Raw genomic sequence first — 27,132 nt, forward strand, 5'->3', positions numbered from 1 at the left:
ACCCGTCTCTCCGGCCCCTTAAACGACAACTTAAATGACAGCAGCGGCTCTTAGTTACCTCCTCGCCTTTGGTAGAACTGGAATAGGGACGTATGAAATGGAGCTGGCCACCCAAGTCCTGAGAGAGACCCAGTTCTCCCCGTAAGCCATTAGACCTAGTCACATATGGCTGGGACCTGCGTGAAGCCCACGTGGACTCCTGTTCCCGATGTTGCCGGTTGGACGCAACAGCTCAGTGCCCACATCTGGTGATGTTGCCAGTCGTCCTCTGTGGCACATCCTTCCAATCTCCCGCTGGCCTCAATACCATGGGTTTGGCATGCATTTCTATGTACGTGTTGCCTGCATAGCCGAATAGCTGTTTCCCGGTTTATCCTTTCATACCCCATCTTTCATCCCTGTCTGCGTACTCCCTACCAACTCCCAACTCTGGCACTGCTTACCTTCCTCAGAGTGTGAACCTTTACCAAACCCCACCCCCTCCTGGGGCAGTCCGAGGAAAACGTTGGGAGTCCGTTCTCTTCGACCATTTGGGATCCAGGAGTGAAGCTCAGTTCACCAAGCTTAGCAACTGCAAGTCTTTCCCTGCTCAGCCACCACGCCGGCCCGGGTACTCTTTAAAATGTTCACACAGATTCGAAACAAGTCTCGCCACGCAGCTCTAGTTAGCTTCAAGACTTGTGGCAGCCCTGCCTCAGCCTCCTGAGTCTTGGGATCATATGTCACTGTGGATAGCCAATCTCTCCTCTTAAAATGCAACAGTGGGCACAACTCCTAGCAAAAATGGCTGACCACGCCTTAGATGTGGTGATGGGGATGACACCAGAAGAAGAGAAATAGGTTTGACCTCAGCAAAACTAAGTGAGGTTGAGGCCATCCCGGGCTACACAGTGAGACCCTGAGGCCCCGCCCCAAAGCAAAGTCCCTCCAGTAAGTACAGAAACAAAGACCCAACTTAAACATGGGCGGAGCACTGGGAGGTGGTGGTGGAGGGATGTACAGTTGCTAGGCAACAAATCCAAACCTTGGGGCAGGACAGGACCACAGGAAAGAGTAAGAGAGACCCAAGGCTGGGGAGGACTGAGAGCGGTGCCCAGGGACACACTTGTGAAACAGTGCAGCAAATGAACACAGGACTGCAGTGAGCCCAACCGGGCTACACCCCAGCGGGGAAATGTATTCAAGCATACCGATGCCCAGAAAATAAGAACCACCCATCCACACAATGGGCTCCCTCAGCCATGGAAAGGAACGAAACTCTGACACAGGCCATAACAGGAAAACACAAGGCACTCACTCCAGGAAAATTAGGTAGACATGACCACAGGTATGTGATTCATTTATAGGAAGAGTTGAGACAGAAAGTAGGTGCTTGTCGGGAAAGGAGGGAGATGTGAGGAGGAACTGCTAAGCAGGGTCATGACCCAGGTGGTGACACTCCGTACAGGCACGACGTTTACTTCACAGCTGTGGGTCTCAGGTCACTGGAACGCACCTTCATTTAAAACCCACATGCTCCCTTGCTGGGGCCAGCACTGCCCCCTGAGGATGAGCACAGTCAGTCCAGGGTTTGCCCTTTCTCAGGCTGGAGCCCTCTCTGGAGAGGACACTTTCCTAGGCACCCTGAGTCTTGTGGCGAGTGTAGTCTGTGCCTATCTTTCCTGGCTGCCATTCCTTGGTTCTGGGACACCAGAGGAAAGCCCACGTAAGCTACTCGGACATAGAGGATTCCTATAGGGAGCTGAGCGTTAGGAGGGGAGGGTGCTGGCCTCAGCAGCCACCTGCTGGACTTGGGTGTGGAAACCAGTCGGTGTCTCTGAAAGCCAATAAGTCCCAGCAGGGAGGATGGAAGCCAGTCCTGACTTCTGAACTCTATTTCCGGGTCTGCTCACGGGCTGCCACGAAGTTTAGCAGGTCAATGGCGGTGACAACACCAAACACCATCAGCTGCTTGCTGGACACGCCATTGTTGCGGTCTAGGGAAGAGAAATAGCTGCTGGATTAAAGGTGACAAGGCGGGACACAGAGCTGTTCTGAGGCCACCAAGAGACCATTCCCCAGACTCCAAGCTGGAGCAAAGTACCAGCTACCCTTGTTCCAGCTGAGCCACGTGGATGAAGCCAGAGAGCAGCTCCTCTCACCAGCAGAATGCTGAATGCTGTCTGGGACAGAGAACCGGAAACCAACCCAGGCTCCCCAGAATGGATGGCCTGGCAGGTGCCTCTTCTCAGCCTATGTCCACAGGCCATGTGCAGTGCCACACTACCAGGACAAGCCTCAGGCTCTCTTTCTGGCCCAGAACCCTGCCTGGCAACCAGGACGTTTTTAGTTCACTTCATCTGAGGAGACCGGAGTTTCATAATCAGCTTGGGCCTGGCCCTATACCCCACGGCCTACAGAGAGGGCCAGGCTAACAGTTTTATATCAATTCGGGAGGATGCAGGGAGCCCAGGCTTCTGTCCACACAGTCATCCAGGCATGTGAGGGCCTGAGAGGAACATAGGGGCTTCCCATGAGCAGGGCCTAGGACCTGGCCTGGTTCACCAGTTCTAAGGGGCGCTAGGCTGCCAACTCGGCCTACAGTCCTTGGCATGTACCCATCACCATAATGGTGGGCTGGGCCCTTGGTGCCAGATCCCTCTCTCTGCAGATACATGTCCTGTCAGGTCTGTCCTCAGGAGAGCCCATGCTGGCATGACTCCTCGGGAGGCTCAGCAGTCCACACAAACGAATTAAGACAGAGGCCCCCTTGGGGGAGACCCATCAGGGACAGGCATCTCACTGGTCTATCTGGAACCCCAGCAAAGGACAGAGAAACCCTGAAGAAATCAGCTGTTGCATGGGAAACACTGAAGCCGAGGGACCATTTGTCTGGTTCTGGGACCCCCACAGAGCAAGCCACAGCAAGCTCCAGTTAGGCAGCCTAGTTCCCCACACAGGGTTAGGGAGTTGTGGTAACACTCGGCTCTGTCTTTTACCCCAGCTGCCCCTGTCATTGTTGCTGCTGCTGCTGCTGCTGTTGTCCTGTTTGTTTGAGATGTTCAAAAATTAGGAGTGTCCCCACCCCCCTTAACCCAACTTTAGAGGTCCAGGTCCCTAGATGCCCTTGAGAAGCTGTGACTCTGACCCTGAGGGCCGCTTCCTAGGGGCTGGGATGGGCGAGTTGTACATACCTGTGGGCCCCCCCACCACTCCTGACCAGGCCTGGTCTCGTGCTGTAGAAGCCAAGGACGGGAGAGGGGTTAGACAAGGGGCCATCCCCCACATGCAGGCCAGCCTTAGGGCCGGATATAAGGCCCTCCCAAAATGGAAGAATGAAAGTCTCACCCCACTGAGACTTAAGGGTGTCATCCCCTCCTATGGATGTTGACATTGGAAAAGGAGCTGAGAGCAGGAAGGACAGACTGACTATTCCATACGCACAGCCCGTGGCTCACAAGATCAGTATCTCCTGGGGAGTGTCATCAAGGGTCAAGAATGTCCGCTGTCCCCAGTTCCTGTCAGACTGGTCCCCCAGCGTCCTTCAGGCTGCCTGCTGTCTTAGCCTATGGGTCTAGTATAATTCTATTCTATTTAAACAAGTGACATGGGGACTCACTGGAGCAGGAGGTGCCCTTTGGGCACGTGACTAGACTTAACAGGCACACAGGGAGAGACTCAGGATGTCAGAAGCTACGGTGGGAAGACGAGGACCATGGACTCCCCATCACCCACTAGGGAGCATGTCTGGCTACCGCACATAGCACGCATGCATACCACGAGAGCCTGGGCCAGGCATGGCCAATGTCCAGGGCTTGACATCCTGCCCCCCCACCCAAAAAGAACCCAGCACCAAAAGTGGGGTTCCACTCACATTGGATCTGCTCATGGACCACCAGGGCGAAGTGGTCCATCTCCAGGATGTGGGAGAGCATGCCCAGTGTGTCGGTCAGGTGGATCTGCAAGAGAAGCTGTGTCCATGCTGGCCCTCAGAGCCATCAGCCCCCCATAGACTGGAAGGCAAGACAGCACGACACTCTCAATAGCTGCTCAGGTGAGATTCAAGTAAACAAAAAGCCACGAGCGCACAGAGCCGTATCACGTTCAGTGTTCTGGCAACCTGCCTGAATGCTGCCTTGAGATTTGACTCCAACCCCATGGCTTCTGTTTGGAGGCCAAACTAGCGGGCAGGCCAGTGGTTGTGAGGTCTATAAAAGATGAACCAAGAGTCTAGAGTTTTTACTGGACTGCACCCAAGGTTTATGTGACAGTGGTGACCTTCAGCTGAAGGGACCTTGAACCCCGTAAGCAAGCTGTCTGGTTTCCTAGGGATGGTGAAGGTCAGGACATGATATCCCCCCTGCCTTGAAGGCCCAACTTCCTTCCGCCCCTCTGGAAAATCGTACCGGCTTGAACTGCTTGTAGAGGACTTTGCAGACTTCGTCTGATGGCCGCACCTTCCCAGCAAGCAGGGAGGACAACATGTTCCCGAGAGTCACCATCCCTAGGATGGCCCTGGAGAGAGCACAGGATTTAGCGGGGGAGAGAGACAAGGGTGAAAGAGGGGGTCTCTGGCTAACATGGAGTTCCTCTTAAGGACCTGACCCAAGAGCTGGAGAAATGGCTCAGTGACCAAGAACACTGACTGCTCTTTCAGAGAGAAGACCTGGGTTCAGTTCCCAGCACCCGCATGGCAGTTCACAACCATCTGTAAGGGCCACAAGCACTAAGCATACAGGTGGTGTACACACACACACACACACACACACACACACACACACCACTCGCTCTCTTTTTTTAAGATTTATTTACTTATTTTTTAAAGATTTATTCATTTATTTTATATAAGTACACTGTAGCTGTCTTCAGACACACCAGAAGAGGGCATCAGATCTCTTACAGATGGTTGTGAGCCACCATGTAGTTGCTGGGAGTTGAACTCAGGACCTCTGGAAGAGTAGTCGGGTGCTCTTAACCACTGAGCCATCTCTCCAGCCCAAGATTTATTTATTTTATATTTATAGATGGTTGTGAGCCACCATGTGGTTGCTGGGAATTGAACTCTAACCACTGAGCCATCTCTCCAGCCCACACCACTCACTCTCCCCCCCCCCCCCCAAGTGGGGGACCGAACCCAGGGCCTTGCCAAGCCAAGCCAAGCGCTCTACCACTGAGCTAAATCCCCAACCCCTCACACCACTCACTCTTAAAGGGGCCAAGCCTCCCACCTGGCTCTGTTGCTAGGAAACCTCATCAGGCTTCGGTGTCTGGAACTTTTCTCAGGCCATGTGCTTGGATTATGTGCCTCTTCGTTGGATGGCAAATATCTTTGGACTGTCTTAGACTTCCCAGATCCCAAATAATGACACCAAGATTTATTATTATTTATAAAAGCTTAGGCACCACACACACACACACACACACACACACACACAGAGGCAAAACACTTGTACGCATAAAAATGTAATTGGGGAGGTAGAACAGAGGAACCCACAGAGGAGGGACATAAAGCTTGGGGTTGGGGATTTAGCTCAGTGGTAGAGCCCTTGCCTAGGGAGCGCAAGGCCCTGGGTTTGGTCCCCAGCTCTGAAAAAAAGAAAAAAGAAAAAAGAAAAAAAAGAAAAAAAAAAGTTCTATGATGTCTCCCCAGGGGTCCAGGGTGACCAGCCATCAGACTTTATTTATTTATTTTATGTATAAGTACACTGTAACTGTCTTCAGACACACCAGAAGAGGGCATCAGATCCCATTACAGATGGTTGTGAGCCACCATGTGGTTGCTGGGATTTGAACTCAGGACCTCAGGAAGAGCAGTCAGTGCTCTAACCACTGAGCAATATCTCCAGCCCCGCCATCAGACTTTTGAGGATGCTGGTCAACCAGGCCTCCTTACCATGCATTCTCTGGGTGCCACCCCCTTCTTCCTAGGGCAGTCTGAGGGCCTGCATATTTCCAATGAACTGGAAGGCAGGGGGACAGAAACACTGAGACCTGAAGAGTTACTATGGCCCAGTGTCAGCTGCTCAGGGACAAGGTGGTCAGCAGGCTGTCTGTGGCTCTGGACAGCGTACTCGAACTGACCACGCTCAGCCTGTCGCTGTCCTTCCCATTTAGTGACACGGAGACAGAGACCTGGGGAACGGGATCTTGGATCCTGGCACAGTCTAAAGTCAGAGCCCTGGACTGCAGTGAGGGAGAGACTGACCCAGACTCGTTGACCACAGGTGCCTGGTCAAAACCCTTCTCCCGGAGGATGGCGATGGTGTGCTCACAGGTGACAGTGGGCAACACGGTCAGCGGTGCTGATAGGCTCAGCTCTTGGACACGCAGATGCCACCACCTGAAGGAAGGGGCGGGACAGGGCAGCAATGGAGCAGGAGATAAGGCCAGGAGAGAACCACCACGATGGGATACCGGAAGGCCTCCTTTCCTGCTCACCCAGGGATGGGGCAGGGCATTCTTACCAGGGTCTCTTCACGGAGAGCTCCTCCTTCATGAAGCCTTTCTGCAGCATCCATTTGTCACTCAAGAACTTGGACCTGCAGGGTCAGTGTGTCACCAAGGCCTCTGACCCCAGTTGGAGGTACAACCATGGTCAGGGGTGAGGTTCTGTCTTGGGTCTTACTGTTTCTGCATATATCGAAAGGATGCCAGAGCTCCAGGGAGACAGAGAACTCAGGGTTACTGGGTATCTGGATCGAAGGTCCTGAGTTCAAATCCCAGCAACCACAGGGTGGCTCACAACCATCTGTAATGGGCATCTGATCTATAATGTGATCTGATAGCCTCTTCTGGTGTGTCTGAAGACTGCTACAGTGTGCTTTAATTTTTTTTCTTTTATTTAAATTTACAATTTAATGTTTTTTTTGTTTTTTTTTTTTTTGCTTCTTTTTTTCGGAGCTGGGGATCGAACCCAGGGCCTTGCGCTTCCTAGGCAAGCGCTCTACCGCTGAGCTAAATCCCCAACCCCAAATTTACAATTTAAATGTTATCCCATTTCCCCTCCAGAAACATGCTATCCTATCCCCCACCCTGCTTCTATGAGGGATCTCCCTCACCCACCCACCCACCACTTCCCACCTCCCTGCCATGACATTCCCCTACACTGGGGCATCGAGCCTTGGCAGTACCATGGGTCTCGCTTCCCATTGATGTCCAACAAGACCATCCTCTGCTACATATGCGGATGGACCCATAGGTCTATCCCTATGTTCTCTTGGGATTGGTGGTTTAGTCCCTGGGAGGTTTGGGGGGCGGTGTGTCTCATTAGTTGATATTGTTGTTCTTCTTATGGGGTTGCAAACCCCTTCAGTGTACTTATATGTGATAAATAAATCTTTATTTTTAAAAATGCAACCAAGGAGGTTGCTTCTAGAAGCCTCTGTGATCAGAACCTCTCTTGCAGGTTCCTGGGCAGGCTCCTCCTTGGACCCCTAGGTCTGCCCAGAGGCTGCTGAGAAATGGCAGTACAGGACAGAGATGGCCACTACCCCCCAGCACACACTCATGCACTCTCATAGAAAATGCCCAAGGGGGGTTGGGGATTTAGCTCAGCGGTAGAGCGCTTGCCTAGCAAGCGAAGGTCCTGGGTTCGGTCCCCAGCTCCGAAAAAAAGAAAAAAAAAAAAAAAAAGAACGAAAAAAGAAAAAAAGAAAATGCCCAAGTGCTTTGGGACCCTTGAACACACACATGCTCTCACCACTAGAACCATGCACAACAGGCCCGCCATACGTTGGGAGAGACAGATGGCTTCTAGTTTGTTTGTCCCCCTACCTGGAAGCCAGCAGGATGCCCATGGACCATGCCTGGTCCTGCCAGGCTGAGAAGCTCTACACAGACATTACTCTATATAGCTCACACAGTCTGTGGGTAAAGCCCAAGGTGAGGAAAGTGTGGGTTTCCCATCTCAACCGCTCCCGTTGCTTGTGAGCCCTGTTGCAGAGTGGCTCCCCCTAGCTCAGCCAGGAACCCCGGGCATCTGGCAGAACTTCAAACCTGCTGGACACAGGTGGCCAGGCAGGGAGCTGGGGACTGACCTGCAAGTGCTGTTATCTATTGGTACCAACAAGCTTCACCGGCTACTTACTGAGCGAGCGCATCCCGAAAAGTCCTATGAGAACCCAGCCAGGGAACACTCACCCTCCCAGGTCCAGTTTAGGACAGCCAATGAAGTGGCAGAGCTGGTGAAGGGGCGGAGAATCATCCCATGTCAGTACAGCTTGGCCCAAGGCACCCAGAAACCCCCAAGGGTTAACGAAGCCAAACGGAAGAAAACAGGACAGAAGGGGTACATAAGGAGAACACTTATCCGTCACTTAAGCCGTCGCCATGGACACACGTAGAGCGCATGTGCGCACACACAGGCTCAGGATGGAGCGGTACAAAGTGAACACTGGCTCCGAAGACATAGAGGATCCTGGGACTCGCAGGCTTATGAGGCCCAGCTCCCGTCTACCCCTTTCTCTGCATCCCACAGACAGCGCTTAGGGGACAGCAGCCAGGAGGGCGATGGGGACCAGGGGTGTGCCTTACATGTAGTTGCGCACAGAGTCGGGCAGGATGACCACACAGCGCTGTCCTTCCTTTAGCTCCTGGGCAGCCTTCACAGCCACGGCCATAGCGCTGCCTGAACTCCCACCTGTGGAGAGGACCGTCAGACCTGCCCATCTGTTTGCACCTGCACGTGTGTTTGCACACACATCTATGCCAACACTGTAGAAATATCTGTGGGAGTCATTCACACATAGATATGAATACCCCATCCCTGTGCGTATCGCGCATGTCCATACGTGCTCTGGAATGATTTGGACACGCTCGGGAAGGATCTGTAGGAATCTCTAGCCAAAAACCGAAAGGACACCATCACTCTGGATCACCTTCCTCCTCACAGTCGATGAAGCTTGTGCCCATCTCCTAATTAAACCCTCACTAAGGCATTGATTGGGGAGACCCTGGGGCAAGTGAGCCTTCGTGCTCAGCCAGAACAGGGGCTGATGGCAGGATCCTCTGAGCCAACGCCTTGACCTAAGCAAAGAGCCAACCAAGGACGTGTGTCTCACTGACTACCCATAACCGCCACGCAAGGCAAATAGGTGACATTAGGGACCATCGTAAGAGCCCCAAGCTCACTGCGACACTGACCATATAGAGGCCTAGACCTGGGACCTCCAGAGAGAGCCAAAAGCTCTCCAATTGGGGCTCATCAGGGTTTAGAGAGGTCATCCTGGTGTCTCTCACAGAAGACCGTGGTTCTTCTGGAGGCCCAGGGTTATACCACTTACACCAAGGGCTCAAGTACCCCAAGACTCCCCGTAGTGGTTACGCTCAAAGTTATTTTCAGTCAGGAGAGAGGGCTTATTCCCTTTCTTCTGAGTGCTTGGCCATGCTGGGGCTGACTGCCTTCCCCTTCCCCGCTCCAACACGGCTAAAACATGGGGCCATATTTATAGAGCAAGCCCAGGCACACTTGGTGTTCGCCACATGTCAGGTTTAACGCAAGCCACTAGGGTTTCTGCTGCCCTGCAGTCAGGCAGTGGTGAGCTGTCCACCCTAAAGAGAGTGACCGAGGAGCTCGGGGTGGGAGGAAAGGTGGAGAGGTCACTTTTAGATGTACCTCAGCTGCACAGAAAACTAGGAAGGCAAAAAGTGCTACCCCAGTTCCCTCTGGGCTCTCTCCTCAACTCCTTCAAGGGACCAGGTCCCAGCATGTCCTAACCTGGAGCTGCTATGGACTGAGCCCCACTCCCTCATTCCAGGGATAGGAAAAAAGCCAGAAGAGCTTGCCCCAAAAGACTGGAAGGTGGTGGCGGCTCACACCTTCAATGCCAGCACTTGGAAGGCAAAAGGAGGCAGATCTCTATAAGTTCAAGACCAGCCTGCTCTACAGAGCGATTCCAGGACAGTCAGGGCTGCACAGTAAAACCCTGTCTCAAAAACAACAACAAAAAACAAACAAAAAAACTAGAAGTGTGGGGAGGCTAGGGGGAGGGAAGGCAACTACTGGAAAGATGGCCCAGTGGTTAGAGCACTGACTGCTCCTCCAGAGGTCCTGAGTTCAATTCCCAGCAACCACATGGTGGCTTACAATCATCTGTAATGGGATCTGATGCCCTCTTCTGGTGCGTTTGAAAACATCTACAGTGTACTCGCATAAAATAAATAAATAGATTTTTTAAAAAAGATTTATTTATTATATATAAGCACACTGTAACTATCTTCAGACATATCAGAAAAGGGCATCAGATCCCATTACAGATGGTTGTGAGGCACCATGTGGTTGCTGGGATTTGAACTCAGGACCTCTGGAAGAGTATAGTGCTCTAACCACTGAGCCATCTCTCCAGCCCATAAATAAATCTTAAAAACAAATTAAAAACCTAGAAGGTCTATGCCTGTGCATCCTGCCCTGGTCTCCACAGGTGACTCCAGGGAGCTGCAGAGGACAAGCAAACTGAGCTAAGGAAGGTAAGAAGAACCTGGACAGACAAACGCCCCCAGCTGTCACCCAGCCTCAGAATGACCATGAATTTCATACACTTTTTCCTCGAAGGCAGCACACACATCCTGGATGGTCTTCTACCCAGTCGCCCACGGGGCTTGCTCAGCCACTCACCGCACAGCAGTCCCTCCTGGGAGATGAGCATGCGGGCGAAGGCGAAGGAATCGTCATCATTGCTCTTGAACCACCTATCCACCACCTGTGGCAACCGGGGTCAAGGCCTGAGGTCAGGACAAAGGATCTGGGGGGCGGGGCAACCTCACAGAAGACACGCCCCCAACCCATCCCACCCCTGATCAGCAAGCCTAGACTTCTCTGCCCTTCCGAGACCCATTATGCTTTGCGGAGTAACTCAGACCATCAACATCTTTTTTGGTTTGGTGGCCTCTGCTAACATCGCCTTTGTCTGTCTGTCCTTCGCCTGCCTCTGTCTGTCCTTCCCTTTGCATCTCAGAGCTGCGTCAGACGCAAACTTGAACAGGGTATTGTGTTTCAGCCTGTCTCAGCCCCTGTACCAGCACCTCCCTCTTCCGTCCCTCAATATCTGGGGCAGCTGGAGTGCCAGAATGCAGAAGTAAGTTAAGGACCCGGCAGCAGCCCGTGGCTAGCACTTTGGCTCAACCTACCGCCCTGTCCAGGACGGTGGGGATGAAGTCGTAGCCGATCCCTTCCACCTCATAGGCTGTTTGCTCCGTCTGGTTCAGCTCCTCGGGCTCCGCGAGGATGGACCCCTCGGGATCTACACCGATGATCTGCAGGGTGGGCAGCTTTAGGGTTCAGGTCATGGAGAAGTCCAACCCATCTGATGGCCACTCCCATCAGAAAGGATATTGCCCCACTGATATCCATCTGTTAATGACTGGCTCACAGGATGCACATGCTAGTCCCAGATCAGAGGAGGGTAAGTCTCCCAGAATCCCAGGCAAGAAACAGGAAGGCCACACCCTACTGGGGCTATTATCCAGCACAAGGTATTTGGAAAGGTCTTTCCAGTGCTGCTCTAGGAAGGGTCCCAGTCGTGGGCATTTGGAGAGCCTTTGGGGACTCTGGACACTGACCTCTTCCTGGAGGGTGGGCAGTCTTATGGGGTGAAAATGCCTGTTTCTATGTGCCTACCCCTAGCCCAGTGGTTCATAACCTTCTTAATGCTGAGGCCCTTTAATACAAGTTCGTCAATTATTTGTTGTTATTTAGTAACTCTAATTTTGCTGTTATGAATCATAATGTAAACATCTGACATACAGGCTATCTGATATGCAATCCCCTAAAGGGCTTGTGACCCACAGGTTGAGAACCATCGCCCCCTAACCCAACCTGGGACTGTGTTAGGTGGCTTCTGGGCTAATCCAAAGGGTTTCATCCCACTCAGGGGAGACACCTAGCAGCTATGCGCCTCTGAACACAGGTTAGGTCCAGGCCCACCCTCTCAGACACCCTGTCTGTGCCAGCACCACCCAGCCTACCACACTCACTTTACAACCTGGGCACTTCTCCTTCAGCTTCCTCGCGATACCCGTGATGGTGCCACCCGTGCCTGCTGAAGCCACCAGCATGTCCACCTTCCCTGGAGGAGGGAGGACATTCTCAGGCCACAGCCAAGCCAGCCCACCACTCTTCTTGTTATTTTTAAGATTTATTTATTTATTATCTATAAGTACACTGTCACTGTCTTCAGACACACCAGAAGAGGGCATCAGATCCCATTGCAGATGGTTGTGAGTCACCATGTGGTTGCTGGGAATTGAACTCAGGACCTCTGGAGGAGCAGTCAGTGCTCTAACCACTGAGCCATCTCTCCAGCCTGAGCCCATCACTCTTAACAACCACTCCATCAGGGGGTTGGGGATTTAGCTCAGTGGTAGAGCGCTTGCCTAGGAAGCACAAGGCCCTGGGTTCGGTCCCCAGCTCCGGGAGAAAAAAAAAAAAAAAAAAGAACCAAAAACAACCACTCCATCGAAATCAGGTCAGTGAGATAAACTTAAACATCGACCGTCACTGCCTCTGTCTGTGGACGGGATGACTACAGGGCTGCTGTCTGCACTGTGTCCTTGGCCTTTGAACTACCCATGTAGGTGAATCTACAAGGATGGGACAGCTGGGGAGCTCAAAGTCTGGCAGAGGTAAGCTGTGGATGGTGTGCCTTCCTAGGCCGTTTGATTCTTGGGCGATCGCAGAGCAGCAAACTAGATTTTTACGACACAGGAAAAATGGCCAGCGTTGAGGCTGAGAACTGACCCAGACTCTCACATCGCCAATGCTCAGCACCTGACAAGTCTGAGCCAGGCAAACTCAGGAATGTGCCTGGAGCCTGCCAAATGAGAGAATTCTCACTCATAAACCTGGGTGAGCAAACACTTGGGCTTTTACCATCCAGCTCCTGGGCATGGAACGAGTCTACACCCAGGACAATGCCAACATCAGGTTCCAAATGGGAGGCCAAGGCTGGTACTTTCCAGCACCTTCTCTCACCGAGGACCTTTTAGAGACATGTGTCCCACCAGTCCCAGGAGCTAGGCAGTCAGGATACATCTCATGCCTATACTGAGAGGAAGCGAGTCGCAGCTATCACCATGGAAACTCTGAAGGTGAGAAAAGCTAACCGCCAAATTCAATGTCCCTCGATCCCCTGATAGGAAGCCAGCACCAGCAGGAGCTGAACAGTTTCTACAGCCGGGAGGACACAGGGGTGGAACACAGACTGAGCCCCGTGTCTCAGACACAGGTGAGGCAGAGGCAGAGGGCAAGAGGGCTCAGAGGAAGGGGAAACTTCTCTAGAAACCATTTCCCAGAGAGGGATGTTTAGGCTGAGTTTAACAAGGAGCAGGGGGGGTTGGGGATTTAGCTCAGTGGTAGAGCGCTTGCCTAGGAAGCTCAAGGCCCTGGGTTCGGTCCCCAGCTCCGAAAAAAAGAACAAAAAAAAAAAAAGGTGTGGCTGTAATCAAGTTGGGTGGAGGGGTAGGAAGCACGCACCGTCACACTGCTGCAGGATCTCCTCTGCGGTGTCATCGTAGTGCGCCAAGGGGTTGCTGGCATTGCGGTACTGTGCGGGAAAACAGAGTTGTGAGCTGGTCAAAACAGCCGGCATCGTGCATGGACACTGGACGGTGAGCTCCGTGCTGGCCAGCAAGTTCCACAGCAAACGGCCTAAAGAACCTTATCTCAGGCCCTCACATACAAGATATTAAAACCTGGTCGCCATAGTGTGAAAGTAATCCAGAAGAGAAATGAACAGAGGGGGAGGCCTTGGGGAGCAGAGGGCAGGTTCTTAGACATTTTACATCTTCAGAGCTGGGGGTGGGGGTCATCTGAAGGTCCGGGGGTTGTGTCCAATGGGACAGCTCTCCAACGCTGACACTGAGACAGCAGAAACCAAAGGCTCTACCACTGAGTATGGCCTGGAGCAACTCCCCAGAGGAAGAAGTTTGTTGCTGGGCAAAAACCAATCCCTCGGTCTCCCAAAAGAGTCCCACTTGAACACAAATCTCTGACCACAGATTTGCCTCCTCGGGCATTGAGCTGGTGGAGAAGACAGCTGACCTGGTCCAGAATGTGAGAATTGGGGATTTCGTTCTTCAGTCGCCATGCCACTCCTACGTGGGACTCGGGGGAATCGAATCTGGCGTTGGTGGGCGTCCTCACAATCTCAGCTCCCAGAGCTCGCAGCACATCCACCTGTCCCGGGGTGGGAAAAACCACGCCTTTATCACTGTGCCTGGGCACCGGCCTAAGTGGCACCCTCCGGGGTCCCTGCCCTTGCACCTACCCCAGCTCGCCTTTGCTTTTAGTTGGTAAAGAAAGACTTTTATTAAAGCTGAGGTCACACAAGGACGCAGGCACGCACGCGGGCACGCACGCAGGCACGCATGCAGGCACGCATGCAGGCACGCCCCCGCCCCGCCCCGCTCCCGCAGCTCTATCTGAAATAGCAATAGCCCTTCAACCCGTGACCTCCCGCCGGCCACGCCCTCCACCTAGTCCCTTGCTAGGCTACCCTTGGTGCACCTTCTCCATACTCATCTTCTCAGGCATCACGATAATGCAGCGATAGCCCTTCACAGCAGCTGCCAGAGCCAGCCCGATCCCTGAGGGTCACATGCGGAGCGTTAAGAGGGGCCTGTGCCTAAAGCCCTGTGCCTCCCTACCACCTGCCTGGGATACCAGGGATAAACCCCAGAAGCACGGAAGGTCAAAGGGCCCCTGTTCTGGGAAGGAACCCCACACTCTGATGGCGATCTGACAGCCAGGTACACCAATGCGCTTCTGGGTCTTAGGCAGAACAGAACATGCACATCTGGAAAGAGGCAGCCAGTGGCTAGCCTTTTGATCTCTCTATGGGTGTGCATGGGTCAGGGACCTTAAGCCTCTGCTCTGCCCCAAGCGGTCCTGCCCCCACCTGTGTTGCCAGAAGTTGGCTCAATGATCGTGTCTCCGGGCTTCAAGGTTCCGGCTCGCTCAGCGTCTTCAATCATCCGGAGGCTGATGCGGTCCTTCACACTCCCACCGGCGTTGAAGAACTCACACTTGGCCACTGAGAAGCAAACACGAGGCAGAGAAAGGACTCTGGTCCCAGCACATTCCTACCATCCTCAGCTACCTGATACGCGTCCAGGATGAAGGCTGGCCTTGGTGTTTGCCACTCCATATCCACTGGCCCCCTCTGTACCTGGACACTCCTGGTTACAGTGGGCCTGTCTCCCACCTGCCCTGCAGACCCAGGGCAACACTGAGTGAGAAGACAGTCAAGAGCCCGTGGGTGGGTGGTTGGAAAACGTGTCCCAGCAGCAGGAGCACACGAAGCAGGCGTCTGGATTTGAGGCCCCACACTCCAGCAGCGTAGCCAGCTCAAGCAACCCCAGTCAGACCACCTTAAGCCTCTGCCTCAGCTGCCCCAAACTTCTCTATCCTGGAGTGCTTCTATCATCCTTGGTCAGCTAGCCCAACCCTCACGCTCAGCCCCGCCCCCAGCGGACATCACCTCCTTCCAATCTGGACCCTTCCTCCCACCACAGGGCTGGATAAGCGCGAGGTACTCTAAAACATGCACAGACCGCCATCTTGGCTGGTTCTTGGTTCTGAATCCTACCACGAACACACTGTCCCCTAGAGCTGGAGGAGATTCTGTGGGCACAGAGGGGCTCTGACGTCTGCTCACTTGGCCCCAGCCCTAGGCCACATCATACATCTCCTCAGATCTGTGACACTGCCCTCCAGGCCGAGCCAACTTAGCCCTTACCTCAATTAATAGCGCGGGCTATGAATACCTACACCCCTGCTTGGGAACAGCTCCCATTCCTGGATGAGCTGCATTCATCTGGGACCTAATCCCACTCTAGCACTTGGGAGAGAGAGGCAGGCAATCTCTATGGTTCAGGGCCAGCCTGGGCTACACAGTGAATTCCAGGTCAGCCAGAACTATACAGTGAAACCTTGTCTCAAAGCATAAAACAAAGTGGGGCACTGGTGGTGTATGCCTTTAATGCCAGCACTTGGGTGGCAGAGGCAGGTGAATCTCTTGAGCTGGGGGCCAGCCTGGTCTGCAGAGTGAGTTCCAGGACCGACAGGGCTACCCAGAGAATCTGTCTCAATAAACAAAAAAACAGGGTGGAGAGATGGCTCAATGGTTAAGAGCACTGACTGCTCTTCCAGAGGTCCTGAGTTCAATTCCCAGCAACCACATGGTGGCTCACAACCATCTGTAATCTGTAATGAAATCTGATGCCCTCTTCTGGTGTGGCTGAAGACAGCGTCTATCTATCTATCTATCTATCTATCTATCTATCTATCTATCTATCTGTCTGTCTGTCTATCCATATATCTATATATCCATCTGTCCATCCATCCATCTATCATCTATCTAGTCTATCTTATGTATGTAGTATGTATATATGTATGTATCTATTTATCTATCTATCGATCTATCTATCTGTCTATCCATATATCTATATATCCATCTGTCCATCCATCCGTCTATCATCTATCCAGTCTATCTTATTATTTGTAGTATGTATGTATGTATGTATGTATGTATCTATCTATCTATCTATCTATCTATCTATGTATCTATCTGTCTATCCATATATCTATATATCCATCTGTCCATCCATCTGTCTATCATCTATCTAGTCTATCTTATGTATGTAGTATGTATATATGTATGTATCTATTTATCTATCTATCGATCTGTCTATCCATATATCTATATATCCATCTGTCCATCCATCCGTCTATCATCTATCCAGTCTATCTTATTATTTGTAGTATGTATGTATGTATATATCTATCTATCTATCTATCTATCTATCTATCTATCTATCTATCTATTGCTTCACTTCTACCTTTGCCTTTTCTCTGCAGGACCTTACCAGACTGCCACCATAGCCCCAGATTTCCCTGGCCATCAGTTGGAAAGGGACCATCTCAGTCACTAACACACATCCTTCATCCCAGCAGGACTCCCACTGCCGGCACCCCCAGAGCCTCAGCTAAGGGTCACCCTAGGGCTCCAGTCCAGGATGGAGGTAGCTCCAGGAGAGCCAAACACTCACACAGCTCGCACTTGAGTCCTGCATTCTTGGAGATCCTGTTGATTCTGACCATAGGGGTGTTGCCAATTTTCCTCAGAATATCTGGCAAAATTTTCGGGGATTTTGTCCTAAAACAGAGAGAAGAGGCCATTCGGGAAACAAAACAGAGTAACAGTTGAGCCTTGCTGTTGTGGGATATTTGATCACACTGTGAACCCCGACATTGGGTCATTTACTGAAGAAAGCAGTTTCTCGTTGTGGTGCGGCTCAGCCTTATTCCTCTGGCTGGAATACAGAAATGCTCTTAGCACACACCTTTAATTCCAAACAATGAAGGGAGAGTTAGGGTTGGGGATTTAGCTCAGTGGTAGAGCGCTTGCCTAGGAAGCGCAAGGCCCTGGGTTCGGTCCCCAGCTCCGAAAAAAAGAACCAAAAAAAAAAAAAAAAGAAAGAAAGAAAGAAAGAAAGAAAGTGGCAGACAAAGAGACAAAGTGACAGATTGGAGAAAGATTTGACAGAAGAGGATAGGCCCAACTCTTAGGAAAAAAGAGAGAAGAGACTACTTAAGGGAAAGGAGTGGAGAGAGAGAGAGAGAGAGAGAGAGAGAGAGAGAGAGAGAGAGAGAGAGGGAGAGAGGAAGAGAAGGAAAGAGAAGGAAAGGGAGAGAGGGAGAGACAGGTTTTCACAGGTGAAGACAGAACAAGTCAGAGAACGAGAAGGAGCCAGAAGATTAGAACAGATTGCCAGAGTTGATTTGAAGCCAAGCAGAGCAAAAAGTCAGAGGTCAAGAGAGAAGGCAGATTGCGTCAGCCAGCCAGATGTCAGAAAGAACTAGGAAGGGGTGAGCTGATTCAGCAGTAAGTCTCAGAGGCTGAAAACACTCTAGGACTAGACTAGCTTGTATGGAGGCTAGAAGCTTCCAGGACTAGGCCTAGGTCACCAGACAGAGGCCTTAAGCCTCCGAGAGGACAATTACTTCAGGCAAATAAAAGATACTGTTATACCCTGGCATGGTGTGCATTTAGGAAATCAAGAATTAAAGGAGTGCCTCGGGTAAGGCCTGGGCTGTGGAAGGCCTGGCAGATCCACAGCCGGCATAAATAGCACACACAGTCACCCACCCAAGGACAGTGACATTTGAAGCCAGTTTGAGGGACTGGACCTCCAAGTAACTTCCATTCCCTGGGTCTGACTGTGCCCTTGCATCTCATAGGATGTTATGGATAGGAAGCTAAATTAAGGACATGCTCCCCGCCATGATAGTAAAGAACTAAACCTCTGAGACTGCAAGCCAGCCCAATTAAATGGTCATGGTGTCTCTTCACAGAAATAAAACCCCAATTAACACACCTCTTCAACGTCCAGTTTGGTTAGTTTCTTCCAAAATTCCTTTTATTACCCTTCAAATGGTCCTACAAGATAGGCACCGGCTCTCCCTTCCAGATTGGCTCACAAAACATCATACTCTACACTGGGCCAAAGGACAAAAAAGAAAGAAAGAAAGGAAGGAAGAAAGAAAGAAAGAAAGAAAGGAAGGAAGGAAGGAAGAAAGAAAGAAAGGAAGGAAGGAAGAAAGAAAGAAAGGAAGGAAGAAAGAAGGAAGAAAGAAAGGAAAAGAAAAAGAAAAAATCCCAGGGGGTCCCTCCTCTCAACAGTGTCACAAGTTCATTATACCAATGGACTCCAAAGTCCCTCTCTTGTTTTCAGCCTCTACTCAGCCTTCTGGAAGGACTGGTATCTCACAGGGTTACAGCTCCAGACGGGACTATCTTAGGGATGACAACCATTGCCAACCACATCTGTGCTGTCTCTCACCCCTGGGATCCCTCCATCTCCTCCTCCTCTCTCTAAAATGCCAGTCTTCCTCAACTTCCTGTCTTGTGACCTTATGATTGATCAGTGAGGCCGACTAGCCACACCCATGTCCTTATCGAGACCTAAAACAATTCGAGAAGACATCTGCTCCGTGCTACCACACACCATTAATGACTTGGCTTTGCTAATCTGTCAGAAAAAGACATGTAAAAGGCCAAAAGTAAGATCAAAACGCTGCTTGTTCTAATAACAAGTGTGACTACTTAGGAGTCTGGCTCCTGGTGACTTAGTGACATCTTACGTTGATACAAGGGACCTAAGGCCTGTGACTCCAGGCCAGGCCTCGCCCTATGCTTAAGTCACCTTCTGCTAACTCCTAACAACCTGTGCTACCTGAATGAATGGCTACCCTTAAAAGAGACATGCTATAAAATTACTTAACAAGGGTTGGGGATTTAGCTCAGTGGTAGAGCGCTTGCTTAACAAGCATAAGGCCCTGGGTTCAGTCCCCAGCTCCGAAAAGAAAAAAAAATTACTTAACGAGAGAGAGAATGGCACCCTGTCCACAGACCCAAATTCAGACCCAGTGCAGACGGCCCATGAGGTGAGACCATGTGTGAGGATGGCTTATAAATGCTCGGCCCAGAGAGTGGCACTTTTAGAAGGTGTGGCCTTGTTGGAATAGGTATGACCTTATTGGAGTAGGTGTGTCACCGTGGGCATGGGCTTTAAGACCCTCATCCTAGCTGTCTGGAAGTCTGTATGCTGCCTGCAGCCTTCAGATGAAGATGTAGAACTCTCAGCTCCTCCTGCACTATGCCTGCCTGGACGCTGCCGTGTTCTTACCTTGATGATGATGGACTGAACCTCTGAACCTGTAGGCCAGCTCCAATTAAATGTTGCTCTTTATAAGACTTGCCTTGGTCATGGTGCCTGTTCACAGCAGTAAAACCCCGACTAAGACATCATGTAACTTCTCCCTAATTTATAGGAGAGCTCTCAGCAGGCAAAATGGCACACTGTAATTCCAACCCTTAGGACACAGAGCTGGACAATCTGGGTTTCCAGGTCATTCTTGGCTACATAATGACTTTGAAGCTAGCCTGGAGATACATCGAGATCCTGTCTGGGACATCCGTACCCAGATCTCACTCCCTCTCAGCCTCATGGTCCCTCCCTCTCTGGGAATTCACCTGCTATAGATAACACATTGTAGTTAATTCTCTCTCTTCCTCTCTTTTGAGCCCTGGTAAAATTCTTTGACTGCTCACGTCACCAGTCTTCCGGTTGCTGTGTCCTATAACAGCAAGCGACTGTCTCAAACTACAAACAGCCAGGCATGATGCCATATGCCTTTAATCCTAGCTAGTACTTGGGGAGGCTGAGGCAGGAGGATTGCTCTAAGTTCAAGGCCCAGGCCAATCTAGGGTTTAAAACAAGACCTTGTCTCAAACGCCCTGCCTTGTAGACCATAGACCCAGCCTCTGTCTTGCTTGAGAATTTTTTTTTCTTTTTTTTCGGAGCTGGGGACCGAACCCAGGGCCTTGCGCTTGCTAGGCAAGCGCTCTACCACTGAGCTAAATCCCCAACCCCTTGCTTGAGAATTTTAACCCTCTGATCCCTCAGCCCCGGGCCGCCAGAACATCCCAACTGCCTTCCGCTCAGGTCCCTCGCAGGGGTAGGTCCTCCGGTATCATGCTCTCAGAGTCCCCAGAAGCCTGGCGTTACCGGGCCAGCAAGGCAGAAGTGGTGCCAAGAAACAAAGGGCCCAGAGCTATAAGCCTGTGACGGGTCAAGCCTCTGGCAGCATTTCGACGGTAGCACAGTGTGACCAGAACGGTTTCCAGAGCAGTCTCTCCATGCTCTCCATGCACGGCCTCCAGGCTCCGGGGTGGCTGCACGCCCACGCACTCCCTGCCTGTGTTACACTCATCAACCCCGCTCAGGCTTCAAGGCTTGCCGGGCTACTGGGCCCTGGCTTCCTGCCCTCCTGCCCCAGGCTTCTCACACTGGAGCCAAACTAACTAACTAGAGAGAAGCCTCAGTCACCTTTGGCCCCGAGTCGGGGGAGGAGTCAAGAAGCTGGAGTGTCGGGGTGGAAGAAGAAGCTGCCTGGGGGCCAACAGGCGCAACAGGTTGGACTCTAACCAGATCTACAAGAGAGGCAGAGTCATGTCATGGAGAAGAGCTGGATGTGTTCTCTTCCTGGCTGTCCTTGACCTGAACCCCGGGGAGCCAGGCAGGGACCGGCTTTAGGATACAGGCTCAGGCGTGCTCACTCCGCAAGTTATCAGAAGTTTGTTCAGGTGATGGTCTGTTATCCATCCCAACTGTCTGTACTTTGCCAGCGCAGAAGGGCAGCTCCGCGGGGTCTCAGGAACCCCAATTCCTCAACAGGGCTGCCTGCAGCCTACCTATCCCTCACTCTGCAGTTACAGGCATCAAGAGCCTCTGGAAGTGGGTGGTTTGTCTCACCCTAATCAACCTGTCTCATCTTTCTCTCTGCCCACATCTGCCCCCATACCAGGTGCCCGGAGCCAGTGCCTCCCAGCAGAGTGTGGGAGCCTCCCAATGACTCTTAACAAAGCAGGGCCAATCAGCGGGATGACAAACCTGCCCTTAAGTCATACACATCTTTGAACAAGCAGTTCCCAGGCCCTCAGGAGCCCTTGGGAGGGGTTGAAGGATGGGGTCAGCTCTCTTGTGCTTCCTGCAGCCGCAGGGCTCTCACCCCTTGCTGTGTTGTCCTGGCAAGAACTCATCTAACCAGCTCCCACTTGTCTCCTGACTTCCCAGAACTGGAGTCCATTCAATAGGCAGAGATTCTAGTTTACAAATTTTCATTTTCTCCCCCCTCTGGTCCCTTAATAAGTGCTACCTTCCACACCAGGCCAGGCCTCACTCAGACTTCTGAACCAATATAACCATAAATGTTGGCGGCCACCCACAGGGAACAGGACTCCCAAATTTAAAACACAAATCCTTTCACCCACCTGTTTGAATTCGAAGACATTAAGGAAATGACAATCCTAAGAGTTTTTTACAACCAGGGTGGGAACCTGCATGGCTTTAACCTGGGTGCTTTAGAACAGGGCGGGACACTGCCCATGTTCCTAAGCCAACTAACTACTGACCTAACTGACTGTGTTTGGAATGGTTTCTATTATCTATCAGTGCCAAAGACAGTCTTTGCCCAACCATAAAAGAAGCTCACCAGAGCGAAACACACAGTACCAAAAGAAGCCTAGGCCTCTCTTGGCTTAGCCTTCATTGTTTCTAACCCCCCAACCCCCACCCACACAGTGATCTGCAGGTATGGCCTCCACATCCCTCCCCCACCCCCTAAGGAAATAAACCCACCATCTTGGGATCAAAGACAGAGACTTACGGCACTGTGTGGTAATGTGGGGAATCCGCCATGGGCCTGCCCAGCTGCCAAGTACATCTGCTTGGGGTATCAGGCGAGATCCAGACTCTTTCCTTGTCCCCTGAGGCTCCCTTCTCCAGTTGCCCTTTTTCTGGCTGTACCTCCAAGTCCTGGGGGCACCCTGCAGAGCCATCTTCACACTGGGATGTCCCTGAAGGCATGCTGGGATTTGCTGAGGTCGCAGAAACCTGTTGGTTTAGTAGTTGACTCTCCTGTCCCCCTCTGGGCGTGTTGGCTCCACTCAGACAAGCTTTGCAAGGATGGGAGACAAGGAGCAGGGTGCAGCTGCTGTGGAAAAACGGTTAGGTTCCTTTCAGAAAGTTAAACATAAACTGAATGACCCAGCAATTCGATCCTGAGGCAGAGATCCAAAAGCCACGAAAAGAGATATTTATAATGGCTGTCCCAGCCCAAAGGTGACCATCACCCAAAGTCACTGAGGAATGGCTGTACAAAAATGTGTCCTGTCCATGAGACAGAGTACTCTCCAGCCACATAGAGGAATGGCTGGGGGCTGGAGAGATGGCCCAGCGGTTAAAAGCGCTTGCTTTTATGACCATGAGGACTGGAGTTTAGCATGCATGTACACACAGTCATAGACACAAATAAGTAAATCTTCTTGTGTTTTTTTAAAAGGGATGGACTAACTCCAAAGGCAGAGTGTTCAGCGAAAGGAGTCAATCATACACTCAAGGAGGTTTCGTTTACACGGAGTGAGTGGAGTAATCAAATGTCCTGTGATTTCACATCTGAGGGTCCCAGAGCAAGTAAACCAATGGGAACACAGCAGAGAGGACATTAGAGTCTGGCAAGAATGTCGTGGTTTATAAAAAAGAAAAAGAAAAAGAAGCCAGGGATATGTTTGGTAGAGGCTCGGTATGGTGTGGGGGAAGGAGTGCCTCTGCGAGTCCATGCTGAGGTATCCCTTGCCCCTGATGGTATAGTATAGAATAGAGTTCATTTAGAGTATGGAGAGGGAAGTTGAAGGGGTAGTAGACACACACACACACACACACACACACACACACACACACACAGAGAGAGAGAGAGAGAGAGAGAGAAGAGGCTGGCCAATAGCACATGGGGGCGGGGAATAAGGAGAGAGGGAACAGAGAGAAAAGGAGAGAGCAAGAGTGAGAGAGAGGAGGGGGCCAGCAGCCCCTTTTACAGAGTGTCAGGCACACCTAGCTGTTGCCAGGTAACTGTGGGGCAGAGCCTAGACAAAATGCCAACAGAGATTGTTGAATGCTCAGGGTCTTTGAAGATGATGAAAAAAAAATACGAGTCTGGTCCTATTTTTCATTCTGTAGCTGTGATTAAAACAAAACAGAACACACTGACCAAAAGCAACTGCAGGGAGAAAAGGTTTATTTCGATTTCAGTTCTAGGACCGTCAGGGAAAGCAGTAGTCACACTGTTTGTTTCCACAGTCAAGAAGGGAGAGAAACAAAGGTACCCATGCTGCCTGCTCTCATCTCTCCTTCCCTGGCCTTATACATACAGTTCAGGAATCCCTGCCTGGAGGATAGTGCAGCTCACTGATCGGCTCTTTTTACATCAAGTAACGAGCAAGTCAATTTTCTACAGACCTGGCGCCCCCCCCAGGCCAGTCTGACCTAGGCAGTTCCTCTGTTGAGACCCCTTCTCAGGTGACTCTAAACTGTGTCGAGGTGACATTTAACATGAGCCAAAGCCTTGTATAGACAGCGACAGCAGTTGCACAATCTTCTGGACAAAGTGGAAAGGTGCAGCCTTCCTGTCGGCCATCTCTGCACATCAGACTAAGCTGCAGATTCAAATTATCCAGAGGTTGGATGTGTAGCTTGATGGGAGGAGATGTGACGGCTGTCAAGTGCCAAGCCAACTAGCAAGGGGGAAAACGTGTGTGCACATAACATGTACACATTTTCTTGTCATTATTCCATGAAGAGAGCAGCATCACAGCTGCTTTGGAAAAAAAAATTTAAGCTGGGTGTCATAATCCCAGCATTCAGGAGGCAGGTGACACTCTTGTGAGTTCAAGGTCAGCTTGGTCTACTTAGTAAGTTCCAAGACAGCCAGGGCTATGCAGAGATCCTGCCTCAAACAAAAACAATGAATTTTTTTTTTTTTGGTTCTTTTTTTTTTCCCGGAGCTGGGGACCGAACCCAGGGCCTTGCGCTTCCTAGGTAAGCGCTCTACCACTGAGCTAAATCCCCAGCCCCCGAATTTTTTTTTTAAGATTTACTAATATGTATGGGGGTGTTTGGCTCGCATATATGTATGTGCACTGCATATGTGCCTGCTGCTCTTGGAGGCGGGAAGAGAGGAAAGGGTCAGATCCCCTGGAAATGTAGTTACGTATGATCGTGAGCCACTAGGGCCTTCTGCGAGAACTGAAGGGCTCTTTCTTAATCACTGAGCCATCTCTCCATATTCCCGAACTTTTGTTTGCCTAACATGGACACCTTGAGGGTGTTCTAAGTATGCTAGATGTGACCTAGCACTCCCATGTGAAGTCAGGAGCCTCACCTAGCCCTGCCCCATCTTATTCCTTCCCTTGGCGGAGGAGGGGCAACTAACATTAAAACGCATGCGCCCAGTCGGTGGCCTAGGCAGGTGCTTCTCTCCTTAGCTTCAAGACCCCTCTCTAAAACATCCTCTTGCTAGGCGAACAACTGGGCTGCAGAACTCTCCAGAACCCGCATTTCGCCCAGTGCCATTCCTTAAGTGTCCTCACGGAACAGAAAGCCGTTGAACAACCCAAACCCAAACTTGTCTTGGCGAACGTGGCCCAGGGCATCCTGCATCCCTCCCGGCTAGCACGGAGAGGCCACTCTTCCAGTAGGTTTTTCGTAGGACTATCACGTTCCAGCACAGACCGCCTGGCCACTCGACCTTCGGAAGGGGCGGTGGGCTGGGGACAGTGTGTGGCAGTGATGTGGGAAACCCTCCGCAAGTTGCAAGTTGTACAGCCCTAAGTCTCGCGCCCTCCCCCGCCCTCACCAGGTCCCGCACAAAGTGGAGGACCTGCCTTCCCCGCGCCTCAGCCACCCCGCACGACACTACTTCAATATTTACCCCCACCCCGGCACCAGTGCCCCAAAGAACAATTTGCGAAACAGCGGTCTCCATCCAAAACAGGGGAAATCGATGACCGGTACCGGGGCATCGCGTCACCCTAGAACCCGGCTCCACGCTCAGAGACACTGGGTCGTGGGGCCTGGGGCCACGTGGGTGCTCAGCATAGGGCTGCGGGGAGGTGGATACTTGCGGGAAGTGGGCAACGGATGCAGGTGGCAGCGGAGTGGCTGGACAAGTCAGGCCCCCCCGGTGGGATCACGGGGACCTTAGCGAGCCGGAACACCGAGCTCGCGAGCTGGCACTGCTCTGCGCATCTAGGTGCAGCTGAAGCCAATTCTGTGCCCAGGGATGGGGAGTGCCCGCGGGTTACCGAACCCCAGCGAGGATCTCGCTGTGTGCGCGACGTGGGAGTCAGTGCAGCCCGAGCTCACCTAGACTCAGACGCGGGAAAACGGCTGGACCTGGGCTGGGCTGGAGCGCGCGCTCGGACAGGATCACAGCTCAGATGGGGACCCGTGGGAAGGCAGCCGGTTTAGCACCGACCCGGCCACCCACAACAGGCTCAGGTGATTGGCCCAGAGACGGGGGCGGAAGGCTGGCACCCGCCAATCCCCGGCCGTAGAACGGCCGCCCACCCACCCCGCCCCCACACACCCCCTTCCCACCCCCACTCTGGCTCCCCCCCAGGGGCCCGCTGGACGCCCGGCCTCCACAACGGAGTGTCTGCTTGCTCTTTGAGAATTCAGGGAGCTGTGCTCGAAAAGTTTGAAAGGCTCTGCGGTCTAACAAACGTTTGTCGTGAAGCGCTGGAAGGGCCGCAGGTCTGTGCCCAAAGGTCTGCACCCTGCGGCACAGCCTGGCCAAGTGTGTCAGGGAGCCTCGTTTCCCAGGACCCGTTCCACTCGAGGACGTGCCTCGTGGGGCTTCCTGGCTTGGCGTGGTCGAGTCACGCATCCGCTGCTCTGAACGGCAGGAGCCTGACGCTCACAAACTCTCCCACAGCTCTCCCAAGCAACCGGCCTGAGGGGCCTGGATCAGTGGTGCCACTGCAAGGACGCCCCAATAGCGATATCCGTAGGACGTTAAAATGGGCGTGGTGGTGCATGCAGTCCCAGCCTGTGGAATGGGGTCCAGGGAGGAGAATCTCAAGTTTGAGTTCAAGGTCAACCTGGCCTATATAGAGACCTGGGGGGGAAGGCTAGGGGAAGGTGGAGAGTCGGGGGGGGGCACCTATATAAATGGGTTGGTTTGGACAAGTCTCATCCTGTGGTTAAGTAGGTGACCTCAGTTCTCTCTCTCTCTCTCTCTCTCTCTCTCTCTCTCTCTCTCTCTCTCTCTCTCTCCTCTCTCTCTCCCCCTTCCATCCATCCTTCCTTTCTTCCTTCCTTTCTTTCTTTCTCTATGTTTTTCGAGACAGGGTTTCCCTGTGCAGCACTAACTGTCCTGGAACTCGCTCTGCAGACCAGGCTGGAACTCAAAAGATTTGCCTGCTTCTGCCACCAGAGTGGTGAGATTAAAGCTGTGCGCCACCACGCCTGGCTCTTTGTAATTTGTTTTGCTTTTTTATTTTATTGCCAGGCGGTGGTGGCATACATCTTTAATACCAACGGGGGAACTGGGAACCAAACTCCAGTTCTCTCCAAGAGCAGCACCCGTTCTTAACTGGTGAGCCGTCTCTCCAGCCCTGTGTTTAGCTTGTTGAAATAGGCTGAGCTCCAACTCCAGATCCCCCTGCCTCCTCAGAGCTGGGATTGCAGATCTGAGCCACCGTGCCCAGCCGAATATGACATTCTGTTAGAAGGGCCACCTCTTGTTCCAGGAGGAAA

At 52.0% G+C, this 27,132-nt stretch overlaps 1 protein-coding gene across 13 annotated transcripts; it reads right to left on the reverse strand.

Annotated features, from left to right (window-relative positions):
• Nucleotides 1–1,137: 1,137 nt before the first annotated feature.
• Nucleotides 1,138–25,931, reverse strand: Cbs (cystathionine beta synthase). 13 transcript variants are annotated; one of them, XM_087596814.1, is made up of 17 exons: nt 25,738–25,931; nt 22,205–22,531; nt 17,023–17,129; nt 14,871–15,005; nt 14,480–14,559; nt 14,015–14,149; nt 13,448–13,517; nt 11,950–12,041; nt 11,104–11,229; nt 10,592–10,676; nt 8,512–8,617; nt 6,444–6,518; nt 6,185–6,319; nt 4,386–4,494; nt 3,854–3,938; nt 3,174–3,215; nt 1,308–1,976 (listed from the first exon to the last, which is right to left on the reverse strand). In XM_087596814.1, the coding sequence occupies exons 2-17, from the start codon at nt 22,402–22,404 to the stop codon at nt 1,873–1,875; spliced, it is 1,686 nt and encodes a 561-aa protein (XP_087452940.1). In that variant the 5' UTR covers nt 22,405–22,531; nt 25,738–25,931; the 3' UTR covers nt 1,308–1,872.
• Nucleotides 25,932–27,132: the final 1,201 nt, after the last annotated feature.

Source organism: Rattus norvegicus, chromosome 20 (assembly GCF_021556685.1).
Source record: "Rattus norvegicus strain SHRSP/BbbUtx chromosome 20, alternate assembly SHRSP_T2T, whole genome shotgun sequence".
Lineage (NCBI taxonomy): Eukaryota > Metazoa > Chordata > Mammalia > Rodentia > Muridae > Rattus > Rattus norvegicus.